General features: G+C 44.7%; 1 protein-coding gene across 1 annotated transcript in view; it reads left to right on the top strand.

Annotated features, from left to right (window-relative positions):
* The window catches only part of LOC118385564 (collagen alpha-1(V) chain-like), a 129378-nt gene that overhangs the window by 29550 nt on the left and 77529 nt on the right, over window positions 1-22299 (top strand). The window contains exons 2-3 of the mRNA XM_052521315.1: window positions 5604-5771; window positions 19833-20046. Of these exons, the coding sequence (XP_052377275.1) occupies window positions 5604-5771; window positions 19833-20046 (382 nt within the window). The remainder of the gene's footprint in view (window positions 1-5603; window positions 5772-19832; window positions 20047-22299) is intronic.

Genomic DNA, 22299 nt, shown 5'->3' with positions numbered 1-22299 from the left:
TTTTTTCACTTATAGAAAGAGACTATGCATTGGTGTGTGCCCGCACATGTGTAAACTATGTGAGTGAGTGCATGTGTGTCTATGTGTGTGACAGTTCTGTCTTGATGTGATGCCCAGTGGCCCTAGCAATCTCTCAGTGTTCTTCTGTGGTGGCTGTCGTGAGGTTTCATCCCTCTTCACCTCCGCCCATATAGGCCTCCTCCCACGGGCCTTGTGGCTGTGGGTTTCCCGGGAGACTGACGGGCTCTGGGCTGTTGGCAGGTTGAAGATAAACAGTGTGGTGGTATGGGATTGACAGGGAGCAGTATGAGAATGGCAGGCAGCATTCCCAAATTGCCCTAGAGAAAAGGTAGAGCAGGTTCATGCGTTCTCTGAGTATTCTATTCTTGTAGATACAGTATGTCCTCTGGAGACTCATGTGGATAGGATTTCAGAGGTATTGTCTCTCAAAATAGTTTTGTTTTACACATTTTTTTTGACTAGTGTTGATGTAAGTTTATGTTTCACTTCATTTTGACAGGGGGGAACTATCCGACTGTAGTAGAGGTCTTTTAGACGAGCTATCACATTTCAGTCAGTCAGCAATGCCAGTGATAGTCATTCTCTATCGGGCCTGGGTAATTCCAGTCCTCGGGGAGCCTGATTGGTGTTCCACCTTTCCCCCATCCCTACCAAACACACCTGATTTAAACTAATTACATTTTTAACTGAAGATCATGATTAGTTGATTATTGGAGCCAGGTGTGTTAGCTGGGGCTGAGGCAAAAGTGTGACACTAATCAGCCCCCCCCCCCCAGCTGATAGAGGAAACAAGGGAAGGGTTTGGATAATGAGGGAGAGAGACAACTTAATTAAGAAAATGAACAACAATGACAAATGGTTTGATGAATAATGAAAAAAAACTAAGAAAGAAATTGAGAAACCTATCCAACCCAAAACATAGTGACCCAGAAAACCTAAGCCTTCACTATGGTGAATCACTAAAACAATACAGAAATACACTACAGAAAAAGAAGGAACAACACGTAAGAAATCAGTTCAATGTAATTGAAGAATCCATAGAATGTAACCACTTCTGGGAAAATTGGAAAACTCTAAACAAACAACAACACAAAGACGTATCTATCCAAAATGGAGATGGATAAACCACTTCTCCAATCTTTTTGGCTCTATAACAAAGAACAAACAGAAAAAAACCATATACACGATGAAATACAAATATTTGAATCAACTATTAAAGACTACCAGAACCCACTGGATTTTCCAATTACATTGAATGAACTACAGGACAAAATACAAACCCTCCAACCCAAAAAGGTCTGTGGGGTTGATGGTATCCTAAATTAAATATACAGACCACACATTCCAATTGTATATACTTAAACTCTTTAACATCATCCTCAGCTCTGGCATCTTCCCTAATATTTGGAACCAAGGACTGATCACCCCAATCCACAAAAGTAGAGACAAATTTGACTCCATTAACTACCGGGGGATATGCGTCAACATTAACCTTGGGAAAATCCTCTGCGTTATCATTAACAGCAGACTCGTACGTTTCCTCAGCAAAACAATGCATTGAGCAAATGTCAAATTGGCTTTTTACAACATGACTGTACGACAGACCACATATTTACCCTGCACACCCTAATTGACAAACAAACAAACAAACCATAACAAAGGCAAAGTCTTCTCATGCTTTGTTGATTTCAAAAAAGCTTTTGACTCAATTTGGCATGAGGGCCTGCTATACAAATTGATGGAAACTGGTGTCGGGGGAAAAAGATATCACATAAATTGGCAAGAAACACACACATTTCTTTCTACAGGGCCGGGGTGTGAGGCAGGGATGCAGCTTAAGCCCCACCCTATTCAACATATATATCAACAAATTGGCAAGGGCACTAGAACAGTCTGTGGCACCCAGCCTCACCCTGATAGAATTTGAAGCCAAATGTCTACTGTTTGCTGATGATCTGGTGCTTCTGTCCCCAGACAGCAGCACATAGATCTTCTGCACAGATTCTGTCAGACCAGGGCCCTGACAGTAAATGTCAGTAAGACAAAAATAATGGTGTTCCAAAAAAGGTCCAGTTGCCAGGACCACAAATATAAATTCCACAGGTAACTTCCACAAAGCTATGGATGATCTTAGAGTCAAGGCAAGAAGGGCCTTCTATGCCATCAAAAGGAACATAAAATTCATCATACGAATTAGGATCTGGCAAAAAAATTATTGAATCAGTTATAGAACCCTTGCATTTATGGTTGTGAGGTCTGGTCTTCACCAACCAAGAATTCACAAAATGGGACAAACGCCAAATTGAGACTGCATGCAGAATTCTACAAATATATTTACAAAGAAGCCTGAGCAAACTAGATTGCTATTTGGCCCTAAACAGAGACTACACAATGGCAGAATACCTGACCACTGTGACTGACCCAAAATGAAGGAAATCTTTGACTATGTACAGACTCAGTGAGTATAGCCTTGCTATTGAGAAAGGCAGCCGAAGTCAGACTTGGCTCTCAAGAGAAGACAGACTATGTGCACACTGCCCACCAAATGAGGTGGAAACTGAGCTACCCTTCCTACCTCCTGCCAAATTGTATGACCATATTAGAGACACATATTTCCCTCAGATTACACAGACCCACAAAGAATTCGAAACAAAATCAAATTTTGATAAACTCCCATATGTATTGGGTGAAATACCACCGTGTGCAATCACAGCAGCACGTTTTGTGACCTTTTGCCGCAAGAAAAGGGCAACCAGTGAAGAACAAACGCCATTATTTATGTTTATTTTCCCATATGTAATTTAACTATTTGCACATCATTACAAAACTGTATATAGACATAATTCAACAATTGAAATGTATTTTTTCGTTTGGAACTTTTGTTTACTGTAAATTTTGTACTGTTTATTTCACGTTTGTTTATTATCTATTTCACTTGCTTTGGCAATGTAACCATATGTTTCCCATGCCAATAAAGCCCCTTAAATTGAAATTGAATTGAGAGACAAGCAGGAGAGAAAGAGAGAGCGAGAGAGAGTTGGATAGGGAATCACCACATAGTTCGCATTCTTTCATCTGACTCCATTCCCACTTATTTTCCCCTTCGTGATCAGCACACACCCATATGAAAGAGCTCTCTCTCTCTCTCTCTTTCTGTGTCTATACCGTATGTATCAGTCCGCGTTTTGACCTACCGCGAGTGTCGTTAGGTGTGTTTACATGTATGTGTGTGGGATGATTGTTCGTGCTGAATGTGATATGGGTCAGATGCATGTCCAGATCCAGATATTGTAAGAGCTCACATTTTCAAAGCTTTCTGGAGCTGACAGTGATGAAATGATATCATCGGCGGTAGAGGATGTGGAAGTCATGAAGGAAATGATTCCCACTACAGCTGTGGAGGGTGATCGATGGTCATGTGTTTTTGTAGTCTGTTTGAATCTGGAGTTTTGTTAAGAGCTGGAGTAGTTTATTTTGATTGATCTGTACTGCATGTGAGAGCCCTGTGTAATGACCTCCAGCTGGAGTCTGTTGTGGAGCTCCCTCCCTCCATCCTTTCCATCCTCTCTCAGATGGTTCGGGGCTATTGAAAGCTCCGCTCTGAACAGACTGATTAAGTGTCTGTGGTCCTGTCTGACCGGACACCCGATCCTCCCTGTTTTTACCCGTGTGTGTGTGTGTGTGTGTGTGTGTGTGTGTGTGTGTGTGTGCGTGCATATTTAAAGAGAGCTTTTCTCAGCCTTGCTGGAGTGGGTTCATCAGAACACAATGACGCAAACACAGCGCCAGAGAATGCGTGCTTTTGTCTTTGTTTTGGTTCTTAAAACCACAGCAATGAACGGTTCCTTCTATTGTTTTATTACCTTCAAATCGCCTCCATTTTGTATTGACCACCCTGCACCCCTCACTTAGACCCGATGTGGTCCCTTTTTGGGCCCATCCCTTCTCCTGTCTCCAGACCTTCAGTGTGACTCTGCTCTGAGTAGTACTGGGCCTATGCTCCATGCTCTGGGCAGCAGCCTTGAGGCAGAGACCATTGCAGCTTCAGTACGCTGTAAACAAATGATTTGTTCATTTCATTCTACCAAAATATTTAAGGAAGTATTTTAAGTGATTTAATTTACTAAACATTTGATCCGATTTCTCTGTACTTAATCATTTTAAATTCTTGCAACAACTTCCCATTTGGCTTCGTTTTTAGATGATTGTGGGTAACTCAACAATTTCTTACTTTATGATTGTTATACATAACGTTGTATGCATGTTTGAAGAAAGAAAAGTCGATTTCTATATTCGTATTAAGCAGCTTGTTGTAACCCAAGAGGTGTAATGGCCCATGACGAAAGGCTATCGAACCCGTCAAGCACATTGATGTTCAATGATGTGACGACCCCTTCCCACCGCAGCTATTCTTAATGACAGAGGCAAATGCAACACCCTGTAGCGTTTGCTGTTTGACCCTGTTACTGCTGGTGGACTGGGCACTGTGCTCAACAAAGTGGGTTCAAATTGTGAATGATCAAATACATTGCACAATGTTTAACATGAAACGTTTGTGGAACACTTATATTTTGGGTTTACTAAATAATTGTGGAACTTCAACTCATATTGAATCATATTATCTCGAAATCCGTCGTAGTATTAATTCCCTGGACTTTATTTGTGTAAATTCAAACGACTTGTTCAAGTTTTTTTTTTACTCAATAGGACAACACATTTAATCAATGACGTTGTGTAAATGTGATGCCTTCATTTTATCAAGCAGATGAAACACCTCATTTCTTACAGTGCCGCATCTGTCCGACACAGCTGTTTGTTCTTGGCTTGTTGGGGTTATTTTGGCCAGCATGCGTAAGGTCACGGGTTCAACCAAAATGTCGCACCCTGTCCTGACACAACCGTGCTGCTCCTGCTCCTGCACCTTTACTGCCCCTGCAGTGCTCCGCAGGAAACCCCAAGGCCCTGCCTGAGAGTGTGCTAATTGCATGTTTGTGAGAAGGAAGCGGGAGACAGCTGGAGCTTTAGTGTGTGGTGGATGAGAGGATGGAGAGATGAACTCTGTCATGGCTCTAGTGCGTCATTGCATCCACACAATTGGCATAGAAGTTGCCTTTATCCCTTATTCAAGTACGGATTTTTTAAACCCCCTAATGGTTAAGATTTGGAAATTGGGTAGCACATGAATCTGATCCTAGATCTGTGGTTAGAGTGTAGAACACACTTTCACAGTTCAGGTTGTTCATATAACTGTCCCCCTGTCCCGTCAGTGAGAGAATAGGGGTCAGAGGGGACTGGATAGAAAAAAGGGGTCTGGAGTGCACCTACTGTACTTTAAGCAGGTACCAGCTAATGGCTAGTGAAAGGAGGATCTGTTTATCTGTCTGCAGCCTGAATACTTGGTTTACTTGGAATGGATACTGACAGTCTCTCCTGTTGTGGGAGGCTTTTAACGCAGTGGGTGGCATGGATTTGTGCTGTGGTATACTTTATTGTGATTATTGAGAGATGTGAGTCTGAATTTGAAATGAGTGTCTTTATATGAGTCCAACCAACAATCTGTCTCTCCCTCTTTCCCTCTGTAGTGGAGCCAGCGGACCTCTTGAAGATTTTAGATTTTCCCAGTTTACCTGACGGCGTTACGAAAACGACAGGTTTCTGCGCGCATAGGAAGTCAACAAAAGGAGCCGATGTGGCCTACAGAGTATCCAAAGAAGCCCAGCTCAGCGCCCCCACCAAACAACTGTACCCTGGTAAGTACCTGACCATGACCATTCACTAATTGGTTGATCTCCTTTGACCTTTGAACTGAAATGATACCTGTTCCTTTCTTTCATGTCTTCCTCACTATCCCCTCCGATCGTCCTGTCCCTCTACTACCCCAATGTACAGATGACCTTGTTCACTGAAATATCATCTCATGGTTGTTAGTGGGATGCCAAAGATACTACCTAGCTAAGTTTGATCCTATTGGCTGCTCGTGGCCTCTCCTCTACTAAGTCTGGTCCTATTGACTGCTTCCCTACCTTTGGGCGTGGACTCAGATGAACTCGGTCCTAGTCAATAATACAAAACAAATTAAACTACTGTAAAACACTGGTGTAATGTCCTAACCTGGCTGGGAAGTCCCTGACTGCAGTAAGACTCCCAAAAGACCTGTCTCTTTTCCTTCCACCTGTGCCATTCCTCTCATCCCCTCACACGCCTCTGTTCCCCTTCCAACTAGCTACCCGTTTTATTGGCCGTTGCGTCATGATGACATGATAGTGTACAGCACTGCAGATTGGGTGGGCCAAATGTGAAGACTCACCTGCCGCTATAGACCCCGACACACTCATAGACCCCACACACACACATAGATATCAAAGATGGCGCCGTACTGGATGGCCGCTGTTATGCAAGCTCCGACCCAACTTTGCTGTCTTGTGATTATTGTGTCGTTTAATTTGAGTCTATTTTCAGGTAACGTATCAGCTATTATTTCTTCCAACCGCCAAGAACTCTTGAACATCAGATCGCCAGTTTATTACCCCAATCCGGGCTTCCCAAGAGGAAACGCTGGCGTTACAGAGGGGGGAGAGGGGTGGATCCTGTTGAGATTAAGGCAAAGGGAAAACTGGCCACCTCTTCCCTCCATTCTACTGGCTCCTTGTGGACACTTAATAATAAGATGGATGACTTCCGATCGCGGATTCGTAACCAACGGGACTCTAGGAATTGCAATATTCTTTGCTTTTCAGAAACACATATTTTCTGTATTTAGTATGCTTACTTACTTACTTACTTTGTTGTGTATTTTTTCTTCGTATTTCTCGTGTGCTTTTTGTGAGTAATACATTGTTATTATTTACTGCAATGTTGGGGTTAGAGCTGGCAAGAAAGGCATTTCACTGTACTTGTGCGTGCAACATTAAAACGTTCAACTTGAAACACGCACGCCATGCGTGCTTCAAGTCTCTCACCGCCACCTCTCCCACGATCTCTCTGTGCTTCATGCGCCATAATTCACTTCAGTAAGCCTCAGCTCTGGTGGAGTGTTTGGATTGAACTTTAGCCAAACTCTATAGACCTGTCAGGTTGTGGTTTTTTCAAGCCTGTTGGCCTTACAAGTTTCAAGTTTTAATGTCACGTGCGCAAGTACAGGGAAATGATTATGACTATTGTTGAGTGGCTGATATTTCTACTCCAACGGCCAAGATCAGCTCTGTATAACACCATAGCTCAGAACCAGAGGAGGCTGGTGGTGGTGGGGAGGGGGGCTTACTGTAATGGCTGGAATGGAATAAATGGAACGGTATCAAACACATCAAACTTCTGGAAACCACATGTTTAACTAAATTCCTTTTATGCCATTCCAGCCATTACAAAGAACCTGACCTCCTGTAGCTCCTCCCACCAGCCTCGTGTAGCTCCTCCCACCAGCCTCCTCAGCCCATAACACACGCAGACTCTCTCTCTCTCTCTCTCTCTCTCTCTCTCTCTCTCTCTCTCTCTCTCTCTCTCTCTCCCTCTCTCTCTCCCTCGATTTTTCTTTACAATCTTCCTCACGTCTGTTCCGTCTGTGCACATCTGCATTGAATAAAGATGGAGCTCGTTCTGTTTCTAATTCAGACACACTAAAAAAGAAAAGAAGAAAATGGGGGGAAAAAAAGAAGAAGAGAGGGGCAGACCGTCATAGAGGCATACTAATTCTTCCATTTTGGAAACCTCAAGCTCACATTCAGTGGGAATCATACTCCAGTAAAAATGCCTAGGTCTGGAAGGGGTCGCAGGATGGAGAGAGAGGCAGAGGGGGACGGACAGAGGGGAGGGAGGAGCGGGTTCCACTCTTCCTTCCCTTCTATTGTGCTGACGTGGCTCTGGCTTACTGTTCTGTGGTCCACAGCAGCCCTCTCTTTCTATATCCTTGCTTTCTCCCTCTCTTTCTCCCCTCTTTTTTTCCCTCTTTGTCTTATACCCTCTCTCTCTCTCTCTTTCACTGCTGCTTTTTCATTACTTTGTACTTTCTTTTAGTCTGTTTTATATTTTCTTTCTCTCACTCTGGTGCATCCTGGTTGCTGTCGCTCAGAGAGATGTGCTAGCTAGCCAACATCTCCTCCTATTGCATTCTGGGTTAGGCCGGCATATTTATTTATTTATGAAAGTTGTCAAACAGTGCAGAACCGTCCAAACTGTGTCACCCAGACAGAAGCCCAATTTCTCTGGAATGTGTTATTGAAAATTCCCAAGCATTTCAAGTGGTCGACTGAAAGAGTGGGGAAAAGTTTTTAGTGTCACGTGCACAAGTAAAGTGAAGTCCGTTTCTTGCAAGCTCTAAACAAGTGTGTGTGGGGGAGAGGAGGATCGGATTCGGCAGTAGGGGGCAGAGAGAGAAAAATCCTCAAATCCCATTTTTGTGAGTTTAATTGACTGAAAATCCAGTTGGTTGACAGCCAAGTGTGTGAAGAATGTCTCCCTGATCACAGCATTTCTTTGAGCGGCCTAGAAGAGGCCTTGAGGAGGCTTGGCCAAGCGGATGTTTGATCCACATCAAGGGTTTTCTTAAAGGCTTCATCCAGAGCTGAGTTCAGACACAATGCTCTCCAAACAAGTTCTGTTTACTTTGACATCAATATAGAGGCTAAAAGCTTCAACTTGGGCTTCTCTTCGGTTTACTTACAGCCTAATGAAATAGTCTCAAGCAACACTCTAGGAAGGACCAACCACAAACCTAACCCTTATATGAACTGTAACTCAGTAAAATTGTTGCGTGTTTACGGAACAACATCAGAAGCATAGTAGAACCTTTGAAAAATACATTCCAGCCTCCCGGGTGGCGCAGTGGTCTACGGCACTGCATCGCAGCGCAAGCTATGCCACCAGAGACTCTGCTCTGTCGCAGCCGGCCGTGACCGGGAGGTCCATTTTTGCAAATGCTCCGAAACAGGATTGTGTCGAGGCATAGATCTGGGCAAGGTTAATAAAAAATGTCTGCAGGATTGAAGGTTCCCAAGAACACAGTGGCCTCCATCACGGGGGTGACCAAGAACCCTATGGTCACTCTGATAGAGCTCCTGAGTTCCTCTGTGGAGATGGGAGAACCAGAAGGCAGCACTCCACCAATCAGACCTTTATGGTAGAGTGGCCAGACGGAAGCCACTCTTCAGTAAAAAGCACATGACAGCCCACTTGGAGTTTGCCAAAATACACCTAAACACTCTCTGACCATGAGAAACAAGATTCTCTGGCCTGATGAGAGGATGTCTTTCAGCAGCAGGGACTGTGAGACTAGTCAGGATCGAGGGAAAGATGAACGGAGAAAATTACAGAGAGATCCTTGATGAACACCTGCACTCTATAAAAATAAAATATATATATATATATATATATATATATATATATATATATATATATATATAGAACAATACAGTGCCACTGACACGGCCCGCTACCAAAGCCTGTCGACTCTCCTTCTCCGTGGCCAACGTGAGTAAAACATTTAAATGTGTTAACCCTCGCAAGGGTGCCACCATTGTTCCTGTTCCCAAGAAAGCTAAGATAACTGAACGAAATGACAATCGCCCCATTGCACTGACTTCTGTCATCATGAAGTGCTTTGATAGACTAGTCAAGGAGCATTTCACCTCCACCCTACCTGACACCCTAGACCCACTCCAATTTGCTTTCCGCCCCAATAGGTCCACTGACGATGCAATCGCCATCACACTGCACACTGCCCTATCCCATCTGGACCTATTGAGGAATACCTATGTAAGAATGCAGTTAATTGACTACAGCTCAGCATTTAATGCCATAGTACCCTCCAAACTCGTCATTAAGCTCAGGCCCTGGGTCTCGACCCCGCCCTGTGCAACTGGTTCCTGGACTTTTTGATGAGCCGCCCCCAGGTGGTGAAGGTAGGAAACAACATCTCCGCCCCGCTGATCCTCAACACTGGGGCCCCACAAGGGTGCATTCTTAGCCCTCTCCTGTACTCCCTGTTCATCCATGACTGCATGGCCATGCACGTCTCCAACTCAATTATCAACTCTGCAGACGACACTACAGTGGTAGGCTTGATTACCAACAACGACGAGACGGTCTACAGGGAGGAGGTGAGTTCCGTCGGAGTGTGGTGTCAGGAAAATAACCTCTCACTCAACATCAACAAAGTAAAAGGGATGTTTGTGAACTTCAGGAAATAGCAGAGGGAGCATTCCACATCGACGGGACAGTAGTGGAGAAGGTGGAAAGTTTAAGTTCCTCGGCGTACACATCACGGACAAACTGAAATGGTTCACCCACACAGACAGCGTGGTGAAGAAGGTGCAACAGTGCCTCTTCAACCTCAGGAGGCTGAAGAAATTTGGCTTGTCGGGCTGTATCACCACCTGGTATGGCAACTGCACCCCCCTCATCCGCTTACCAGAGGGTAGTGAGGTCTGCACAACGCATCACCGGGGGCAAACTACCTGCCCTCCAGGACACCTACACCACCCGATGTCACAGGAAGGCCAAAAAGATCATCAAGGACAACAACCACCCGAGCTACTGCCTGTTCACCCTGCTATCATCCAGAAGGCGAGGTCAGTACAGGTGCATCAAAGCTGGGACCGAGAGACTGAAAAACAGCTTCTATCTGAAGGCCATTAGACTGTTAAACAGCCATCACTAACATGGAGAGGCTGCTGTCAACATACAGACTCAAATACTCTCTGGCCACTTTAATGAATTTACTTAATAAAGGTATCACTAGTCACCCTAAATAATGGCACTTTATGTAATGTTTACATATCCTACATCACTCATCTCATATGTATATGCTGTTCTATACCATCTACTGCATCTTGCCTATTTGTATGTACATATTCTTATTCATGCATTTGTGTGTATAAGGTAGTCGTTGTGAATTTCTTAGATTACTTGTTAGATATTACTGCATTGTCGGAACTAGAAGCACAAGCATTTCGCTACACTCACACTAACATCTGCTAACCATGTGTATGTGACCAATAAAATTCGATTTGATTTGATTTATATATATATATATATATATATATATATATATATATATATACAGTTGAAGTCGGAAGTTTACATTCACTTAGGTTGGAGTCATTAAAACTCATTTTTCAACCACTCCACAAATTTCTTGTAAACATACTATAGTTTTGGCAAGTCGTTTAGGACATCTACTTTGTGCATGACACAGGTAATTTTTCCAACAATTGTTTACAGACAGATTATTTCAGTTATAATTCACTGTATCACAGTTCCAGTGGGTCAGAAGATTACATACACTAAGTTGACTGTGCCTTTAAACAGCTTGGAAAATTCCAGAAAATTATCTCATGGCTTTAGAAGCTTCTGATAGGCCAATTGACATCATATGAGTCAATTGGAGGTGTACCTGTGGATGTTTTTCAAGAAATGCCTTCAAACTCAGTGCCTCTGCATGACATCATGGGAAAATCAAAAGAAACCAGTCAAGACCTCAGAAAAAATGGTAGACATGTAGTCTGGTTCATCCTTGGGAGCAATTTCCAAACGCCTGAAGGTACCACATTCATCTGCACAAACAATAGTACGCAAGTATAAACACCATGGGACCACTCAGCTGTCGTACCGCACAGGAAGGAGACGCATTCTGTCTCTAAGAGATTAACGTACTTTGGTGCAAAAAGTGCAAATCAATCCCAGAACAAGAGCTAAGGACCTTGTGAAGATGCTGGAGGAAATCGGTACAAAAGCATCTATGTCCACAGTAAAACGAGTCCTATATCGGCATAACCTGCAAAGCTGCTCAGCAAGGAAGAAGCCACTGTTCCAAAACCGCCATAAAAAAGCCAGACTATAGTTTGCAACTGCACATGGGGACAAAGATCGTACTTTTTGGAGAAATTAGAAACTTTTTGGCCATAATGACCATCGTTATGTTTGGAGGAAAAAGGGGGAGGCTTGCAAGCCAAAGAACACCATCCCAACCGTGAAGCACTGGGTGGCAGCATCATGTTGTGGGAGTGCTTTGTTTGCAGGAGGGACTGATGCACTTCACAAAATAGATGGCATCATGAGGTGGGGAAATGATGTGGATATATTGAAGCAATATCTCAAGACATAAGTCAGGAAGTTAAAGCTTGGTCGCAAATAGGTCTTCCAAATGGACAAAGACCCCAAGCATACTTCCAAAGTTTTGGCAAAATGGCTTAAGGACAACAAAGTCAACATATTGGAGTGGCCATCACAAAGCCCTGACCTCAATCCTATAGAAAATTTGTGGGCAGAACTGAAAAAGCGTGCGCGAGTAGGAGGCCTACTAACCTGCCTCAGTTACACCAGCTCTTTTAGGAGGAATGGGCCAAAATTGACCCAACTTATTGTGGGAAGCTTGTGGAAGGCTACCTGAAATGTTTGATTGAAGTCAAACAATTTAAAGGCAATGCTACAAAATACTAATTGAGTGTATGTAAACTTCTGACCCACTGGGAGTGTAATGAAAGAAATCAAAGCTGAAATAAATCATTATCTCTACTATTATTCTGACATTTCACATTCTTCAACTAAAGTGGTGATCCTAACTGACCTAAGACATCATTTTTACTAGTCAGGAATAGTGAAAAACTGAGTTTAAATGTATTTGGCTCAGGTGTATGTAAACTTCTGACTTCAACTGTGTGTTGATATATATATATATATATGATATATATATATGAGAGAGTGAGAGCTAATATCTTCCAGAAGGCAGGAGTGACATCATTTGGTCCAGTTCCTTCTCTTTATACTACTAAGCTTTGGCTTTGGCTCTAAGCCTGATTTATTGTGACTGTGACATCCTGCAACGTCCCCAAACACCCGTGCGCGCGCACACACACACACACACACACACACACACACACACACACACACACACACACACACACACACACACACACACACACACACACACACACACACACACACACACACACACACACACACACACACACACACACACACACACACACACACGTGCACATGCTGACTGATCATTATAGATCATGTAGTCAACAACACCTTTTGATTGGGGAACATGTTGTCTCATACCCACATTTTACGATGGTGAGCTGTGAGCTGGAAAATAACGAGTGTAGACATGCTATAATTAAGTAAACATGTGGAAGAAGTGATTCATTATTAGCAGTCGGAGAGGCTGAAACAGAGAGCTTCTGTACTGTGGCGATTTCCCATCTTCTCATCGGGGGGATTGTAAATAGTCTGAAAGAACAGACCAACAGGACAGTTGGCTTTCTCAACATGTACATACCTCTACTGGTCAGACGACCAGTCATTTTCCAGAACGTTCCTGGACTCTTCAGATTTTTGGTGATTAAAAGGTCATCTATGGCCACTTTGAATTCATGTGAACATTACAGTTTTGAAAACATGGTTCGTCCCAAATAAAAGTGGTCTCTTATACCCCGGGGTATTGTGTAAGTTGAGCGGCTGGACAGGGTACACATTTCCGTACTGCATGAAATATTACCACTCCCTTTTTAATACCACGTTCATCTTTATTTCCCAAACACAATTCAACACAATCACAGTAGATTTGTTGTGTGTTTGAATCATTTAAGCATCGTGTAAACACCGGCTTAATACCTAACAAACACTTTGTACTTTTTAAAACACTTTGAACATAGGCAGCGCCCTGTTGTCATCCCCATACCCCGGCGAAAAGGCATTGATCCCAGCGAAACACTTCAATTTGCGTAACTTGAACTTGCCATTGTTCCAACCATTGTCTCAAATTACCCCATGGACATTGGTTAAACTTACCCCAAGGCCAACATTTTCACTATATTATCCCACACAGCTACAAGGATGCACTTTCATGCTAGTTTTATGCCCTCATACTGAAGCTTATAGAGTCCCCAACTGATGCATAGAACCATTTTTAAATGATCTGCTTTGGTTTAGATATAAACATCTAACACAATAAATTAATTTAATTGGTGAAAATACGTTCTTTTTTATCTAACTTGCTTACCACTGTTTCCATGTGGTTTCTTTCTTCACAGACTCCATTAAATGATGACCTCTACCTAAATATTTGGTCAAATGATACATTTTGTGTATGGTTTCCCTAGAAACAAGGGTGGCTCAACTTACCCTACTCTCCCCTAATATACCCTCCCTTTGCAACCCTATCTGTAGGTGTCTCTCTCTCACACTCAGTAGGGTTAGCCAGGGTGAGCAATTGGCAACATCAGTGGGCTACAAACTGTAAGGAAAGAGTGATGGTGTCCAACCACCACTCCCACACAGTGACATTTATCGCACAGTGGCTGGCTATGTCTTGGGATCCCTGCACATGGTCGAGGCTGTAGTAGCTGGGTGGTCTCCTCTAAATTCTTCCCTCTCCTCTTTCTCTTCTTCTTCCTACCTTCTTCACTACTCACACTGCCCGGTTTGGAAGAGAAACAATGAGTGGCCCCACACCCAAAGAGAAAGCAGTGATAGCCGTTTGGCTTAAAGAGAAGATACAATGGCTCATGGACAAGCTGAGGAAAGCCACGTCATCATTCCGCAACACTGATGTCAGTCTTTCTGTCTGACTGACGAGAGTCCGATTGATTAATACGGATGTCCTACCTTTGCTTTTTAGAGGTGACTTGCTGCTCGATACCGTCTAATCTTTCAACTGGACCCACCTACCTACCTCCTCTCTCTCTCTCTCTCTCTCTCTCTCTCTCTCTCTCTCTCTCTCTCTCTCTCTCTCTCTCTCTCTCTCTCTCTCTCACACACGTGCGTGCACACACACACACACACACACACACACACACACACACACACACACACACACACACACACACACACACACACACACACACCCCTCATCCTCTTCGATTATGTACATTCCCTTAGTCAATCCATGTGTAGTGTTGCTCGTTTCATTTTGAAGAGGGGTCTTATGAAGCCAGTGCTGAAAGGTGGACTCATTATCTCACTTTTACAAGCTGACCTACCTGGACGCAGAGCACACTAACTGACAGCTGGCAGAGCTAATCACTGCCCAGGCTCCCTCATTCCGCCCCCTGGGTCTGAGCTTTGAGTGTTTTTTTTAAGAAGTGCTGTACGGTTTGGGGGAAGGGTGAAAAAACTGAGATGGAAAGGAGAATGAGTGCAGAGCAGATGTGTGGAGTTAAACACAGAGGTATGCCAGCACAGTGAAACCGGAGACACAGTGGCAAACCAAACTGATCTCCCCTCTTTAACCAGTAACTACTGAACACAGCTATTAGCTACAGCACTTATCCAGCTGATCTGTGCCAGTATGGCCTAATTATAATCAGGCTATGCACCAATTAAACTGTCCTAAGTGGAGGAATTGCTCAAATGTAATGTTATTTTACTGACATTTTACTGTTACTTATACATTTACTTTACTAATTACCCATCACACTGATTGTATGCTGAAACAGGATGTAAGTCATCCACAGCGCCTGATTGGCTGGTATAGGGGTGTCTGGGAGTCTTCTGATTTGCTGTTTGGGGAGGGGGGCCAGGGAGTAATCTCAGAGAGCCTCTGTCTTTGAGGTCTTTTCCAGATTTTCCCTGTCTGACGCTGTAGGTAGGTGGCACTGCCAGGGTAAACCAGCCTGTTTGCCACCGGCTCCAGTACTGTGGCTGCTGCTACTTTTACCATTCCCACCACCACCCTCCTCTCTCTCAGACACGTTCACACACACATTCTGTCACACACACTTACTGACAGGCCTGGCACCAGTTATCCTCATGGTGTGGAAAAATACCCAATTTTAGACAGCATTTGGGAACCAATCATTTGCTTTATAGTAAATCATTGCCAATAGTTCTAGTCTCTCCCTCTTTTTCTCTTTCTCTCTTTCTCACACACACGCGCACACACACCGTTTTGTATTGCTATCCTTGTGTGGACCAAATAATTGATTCCCATCCTAAATCCTATTTTCCCTCAACCCTAAATCTAACCCTAACCTGAACCTGAACCTTAACCTAACCATTAACCCTAACCATAACCCTAACCCTAAGCCTAAGCCTAACCTTAACCCCTAACCCTAACCCTAAATCTATACCTAACACTAACTCCTAACTGTAACCTCTAACCCTAACCCCTAAACCTAACTGTAACCCCTAATCCTAAACCTAACCCCTAAGCCTAAAATAGCATTTTTCCTTGTGGTGACCTGCAAAATGTCTGGTACCCAGAAGGACAGTTAAACAAACACACACACACACACCTATGCGTACAGTCTGCAGTAGGGGTCATCCAGTCCCACGGTGGCCCAGTGTGGGCGTCAGGGGGTCAGGAAGGAGGACATTCCTCCTGAACACAGGAGCCTGTAATAACCATATCTATTAACAGCCAAAGAGAGACAGGAGAATTGGCTCAGACATATGAAAATGTTCTCCCTTTCTCTCTCTCTCTCTTCCACTTTCCTTCCTCCTTTTCCTCTCCTCCTCCTGCCGCTAGTTGGATCCCTCTCATGGTGAAAGTGCTCTGAAGCCATGTCAGTCCCCACGGTAACAGCCGGGTGAAAGGTCCCTAGAGTTAAGGAGGAGAGGAGACGGTTCATAAACACAGCAGAGCTGAGAGCCAACTCCGTGCCAAGCGAACGGGAACGACTTTCAGCACAGTGACTGCAGCCCCCCGTCGTGTAACAGTGCCCTTTCGGAAAATAAAGAATTCTGTGTTTATGTGTTAATAAGGAATGAGTCAACCCAGCCTTCTACATTCTCTCTGTCTCCCCCTTTCTCATGTCTTTTTGTCACCCTAAAACTATTCTGTCACTCTGCGCGGCATGTAGCCTACCGGTTAAAACATCTGTCTGTGCTGAGCAAGGCACTTAACCAGGATTTCTCCGGTAAGTCACTCTGGATAAGAGCGTCTGCTGAATGATGTCAATGGACGTCTCATCGTTCCGCTCATGAGCGAGCGCTCCCGATGTTGCCGCACCCTGTGCTGCTCTCTTCCTCCTCCCCTCTCTTCTAGTTCTCTGCAGCTGAGCTAAGTGGTACAGGAATGCACCAGTGGCAAGTTGGCAACTCTTACTGTAGCCTGCTCTCACCTGCCTATCTCTCTTCTTCTTCTCGTGTCGTGCTCTGCTCTGCTTGGCTCTCAAAGCGTCTGCCACTCAAACTCAAGCGGCTGCCGAGAACTCTCCCTCTGAGCCCAAGAGAATTCCTCTGGAATGCACCGCCAAGGCATGTGGACACCGCATGAAGATATTATACGCCTGTCTTTCTGTCTTTACTGAGGGAGGAAGAGAAACAGATAGAGCTCGAACGAGAGAGATTGACAGTGGAGAAAAGAGAAAATGATGAGAACCAGACTTTTCCATCAGTGACTAGAGCTCCTTCCACTCCTCTCTTTCCTCGCCCCCCCCCCCTTCTCTCTCTCTCTCTCTCTCTCTCTCTCTCTCTCTCTCTCTCTCTCTCTCTCTCTCTCTCTCTCTCTCTCTCTCTCTCTCTCTCTCTCTCTCTCTCTCTCTCTCTCTCTCTCTCTCTCTCTCTCTCTCTCTCTCTCTCTCTCTCTCTCTCTCTCTCTCTCTCTCTCTCTCTCTCTCTCTCTCTCTCTCTCTCTCTCTCTCTCTCTCTCTCTCTCTCTCTCTCTCTCTCTCTCTCTCTCTCTCTCTCTCTCTCTCTCTCTCTCTCTCTCTCTCTCTCTCTCTCTCTCTCTCTCTCTCTCTCTCTCTCTCTCTCTCTCTCTCTCTCTCTCTCTCTCTCTCTCTCTCTCTCTCTCTCTCTCTCTCTCTCTCTCTCTCTCTCTCTCTCTCTCTCTCTCTCTCTCTCTCTCTCTCTCTCTCTCTCTCTCTCTCTCTCTCTCTCTCTCTCTCTCTCTCTCTCTCTCTCTCTCTCTCTCTCTCTCTCTCTCTCTCTCTCTCTCTCTCTCTCTCTCTCTCTCTCTCTCTCTCTCTCTCTCTCTCTCTCTCTCTCTCTCTCTCTCTCTCTCTCTCTCTCTCTCTCTCTCTCTCTCTCTCTCTCTCTCTCTCTCTCTCTCTCTCTCTCTCTCTCTCTCTCTCTCTCTCTCTCTCTCTCTCTCTCTCTCTCTCTCTCTCTCTCTCTCTCTCTCTCTCTCTCTCTCTCTCTCTCTCTCTCTCTCTCTCTCTCTCTCTCTCTCTCTCTCTCTCTCTCTCTCTCTCTCTCTCTCTCTCTCTCTCTCTCTCTCTCTCTCTCTCTCTCTCTCTCTCTCTCTCTCTCTCTCTCTCTCTCTCTAGTGACTTTCTGCTCCTTCCTAACCTCAGGTTCCAGAACCTACCCACTGCTCCGAAGTCACGGCGCCTTATCCTCCAAAGCCCTCTGATTGGCTGTCTGTCTCAGAGACGCTTTAATGCTGAGTTTCCACGGTGACCACAGCCTGGGTTCCATTACTAGGGGAGGGGTTAGGGCCTGTGAGGTGCTACAAAACCACAGCAACCACAGCCCCGGTTCTAGCTTCTCTTTTACTGTCTGGTCCAAATGTTCTGGAAAGATCTTCCCTTCCCAGACTAGGAGCTATTAGTCTGGAGTTCCTTAAAGTGTCAGCTTAGAAAATAAACGGAGAGATGTGTCCAACTCTATAGGACTATTTTACTTCTCAACTGCAGAATTTTAACTAGCCTCAGTCTAAATGAGCAAATATATTACCCCCCAAAATATGCTAGTTTAGTAGTACTCCTTAAATGTCGCTCCACTCTCAGATTCTGCTTTTGAAGTTAGAAACCCACTCTGCTAAAACAACTGACATGCTAAGACTTCATTCAGTCATGATGGTTAATCATGCAGGCTGCTTCTCTCATTTCCCCTTCAAACAAAAGCAGCTCTCTAGTCGTGGGAGCGATGAGCGGTGACTGAACTAAACATGAGTGTGTATGTGAGGGCCCCACAGCAAGCAAGCAAGCAACCCCCTTGTTGGTGGGCTGAGATTGTCCCACAAGGCCTTGCTCTCGGGCCATGTCTCACAGATGTGGCTGCTTTCACAAAATGGAGGGAGAGGTTAAACTAGGCGTGCAGATGGGGTGATGGAGAGAGGGATGAAGGTAGGTGGGAGGCGGGTGCTCCTCAAGAGGGTGAGAGTCCCCCCTTTTTTTTTTCACTTTTGTTTATCCCATGTGTTTTGTTGTACTGTAAGTACTCCTTTAGTCCCTCTTGCGCCCCGTCTCAGTCGCTATGTCTGGTGTATGGATCAGGTCTTGGAGAGGAGGAGAGGGGTTTGGGAAAGTGGGAAAGTGTTTTCGTCAGCCACCCAGGGACCACATGCTCTTCTCATTACCGTGTACTCCTTCCTGTCCTTCCTGTCCTTCCTATCCTCTCTCTCTCTCTCTCTCTCTCTCTCTCTCTCTCTCTTCCAGACTTATCTCCATCCCTCCCATCTCTGTGGTGTATCTGTTCAGTACTCTGGGCAGTGGTGGAGGGTTGGAGAGAGCTCTTGTTTGCTTTAGACGCTCCAAGACGTTGTTACGATGTCTCCCCGGTCTCCTCTGTCCCAGACTTTGTCGTCTCCTCTGTCCCGTGTTCATCATCCTCCCCTGTTTCCTCTGTCTGGTTCAGTACATTGCCATTTCTGGACTGTGTGCCTTTGAAGGTTTACGATAGTACAGTTTCAGTGCAGCACACCATTTTATTGATGGACTGTACATTTGGATTTGACTTAGAGTTGCTCTCTTGAAAACAACGCTTTTCATGAAACCCAGGCAGGCGTGTGGTCCTCTGTCTCTCCATTTTCAGCATGTTACACAAACTGGTGTATTATAACCTCTCTCTCTCTCTCTCTCTCTCTCTCTCTCTCTCTCTCTCTCTCGCTCTCGCTCTCTCTCTCTCTCTTCCCCCCTCCCCAGCTGACGTGTTCCCTGAGGACTTCTCCATCCTGGCTACGGTGAAGCCTAAGAAGGGCTCCCAGTCCTTCCTCTTGTCTGTGTATAACGAGCAGGGCATCCAGCAGCTGGGGGTAGAGGTGGGACGCTCCCCTGTCTTCCTGTATGAGGACCACACAGGCAAACCCAGCCCAGAGGACTACCCTCTCTTCAGAGGACTCAACCTGGCTGACGGAAAGTACGTATTACATCAGTATTAGTATGTTCACCTGTCTAATATTTTGACATATCATACCCTAAAGTTCTACTGTACTGTTTAGCACTCGATATGAAAGTACCCCCACCCCACCCCCTTCGTAGGACACAACCTAGCAAACAGAAAGTAGGCTCACCTCATTCCACACGTAGTATTACTATGTCATTAGATAGTAAACTGATATCATTACATAGTACACTATAGTACTTCATAGTCAAACTATCCCTCTTCAGAGGACTCAACCTGGCAACAGCAGGCAGATTAACCTTGTCTGACACCATACCATACAATAAAATAAACCATAGTAGGCCTGCTGCATACGTTATTACTCTGCCTAAATCAAATCCAATCACATTTGAGTGGTCGTGTACACATACACTGAGTGTACAAAACATTATGAACACCTACCTGCTCTTTTCATGACATAGACTGAACAGGGGAATCCAGCTGGAAGCTATAATCCCTTATTGATGTCACTTATTAACTCCACTTCAATCAGTGTAGATGAAGCCTCTAGACAATTGAGTCACGGATTGTGTACTGTATGTGTAGCTTTCAGAGGGTGAATGGGCAAGACAAAGGATTGACGTGCCTTTGAACGGGGTTATGGTAGTAGGTGCCAGGCGCACCGGTTTGTGTCAAGAACTGCAACGCTGCTTGGTTTTTCCACGCTCAACAGTTTTCTGTGTGTATCAAGAATGGTCCACCAGCCAAAGGACATCCAGCCAACTTGAGACAGCTGGAATATATCACACTAGCCCCTGTTATTATATGATATCATAATAAGATTCACACCGTTTAGCAGACACTGTTATCCGAAGCGACTCACAGTCACGTGTGCATACATTTTTACATACAGTCGGTCCCTGGAATTGAACCTTCTATCCTGGCGTTGCAAGCGCCATGCTCTACCAACGGAGCTACAGAGGACCCCTGAAACAAACAAATGTGATGTGCTGCTTGCTTGCTTCTCTGTAATCAGGGCGCAGGTGTGTGTCGCTTTGACGAGTCTGGCGGTTGAACCTTTGTGGGGATTTAGTTGTGTGCAGGTGCTCGGTCACACGTGTTCATTATCCTGGTCTGCTGTCTGTCTGTGTAACACGTCATTTATTATCTAAACACAACCTCAGATGAACAGTATCTGGTGCCTCAGTGGCCTCGGATGTGTAGGCATTAAACCCATCCATATCCTTGACCAAAACGCCCTTATACCTCTGTATGGTTATAATATCAGCATATCACAAGTCCTACAGCCAGCAACTGTATCGTAGTGCAACGGGTGTGTGTGAGTCAACCCTTTGTCCATCTCAAAGTAGGTAGAACTGATCTGGTGCTTCTGTCACCAACCAAGGAGGGCCTACAGCAGCACCTAGATCTTATGCACAGATTCTGTCAGACCTGGGCCCTGTCAGTAAATCTCAGTAAGACCAAAATAATGGTGTTCCAAAAAAGGTCGAGTCACCAGGACCACAAATACAAATTCCATCTCGACACTGTTGCCCTAGAGCACACAAAAAACTATACATACCTTGGCCTAAACATCAGCGCCACAGGTAACTTCCACAAAGGTGTGAACGATCTGAGAGACAAGGCAAGAAGGGCATTCTATGCCATCAAAAGAAACATAAATTTCAACATACCAATTAGGATTTGGCAAAAAATACTTGAATCAGTCATAGAGCCCATTGCCCTTTATGGTTGTGAGGTCTGGGGTCCGCTCACCAACCAAGACTTCACAAAATGGGACAAACACCAAATTGAGACTCTGCACGCAGAATTCTGCAAAAATATCCTCCGTGTACAACGTAAAACACCAAATAATGCATGCAGAGCAGAATTAGGCCGATACCCACTAATTATCAAAATCCAGAAAAGAGCCATTAAATTCTACAACCACCTAAAAGGAAGCGATTCACAAACCTTCCATAACAAAGCCATCACAAACAGAGAGATGAACCTGGAGAACAGTCCCCTAAGCAAACTGGTCCTGGGGCTCTGTTCACAAACACAAACACACCCTACAGAGCCCCAGGACAACAGCACAATTAGACCCAACCAAATCATGAGAAAACAAAAAGATAATTACTTAACACATTGGAAAGAATTAACAAAAACAGAGCAAACTAGAATGCTATTTGGCCCTACACAGAGAGTACACAGCGGCAGAATACCTGACCACTGTGACTGACCCAAAATTAAGGAAAGCTTTGACTATGTACAGACTCAGTGAGCATA

The sequence above is a fragment of the Oncorhynchus keta genome, chromosome 6 (assembly GCF_023373465.1).
Source record: "Oncorhynchus keta strain PuntledgeMale-10-30-2019 chromosome 6, Oket_V2, whole genome shotgun sequence".
Lineage (NCBI taxonomy): Eukaryota > Metazoa > Chordata > Actinopteri > Salmoniformes > Salmonidae > Oncorhynchus > Oncorhynchus keta.
Note: the sequence above shows the minus strand (reverse complement) of the source record. Positions and strands in the feature narration are given on the sequence as shown.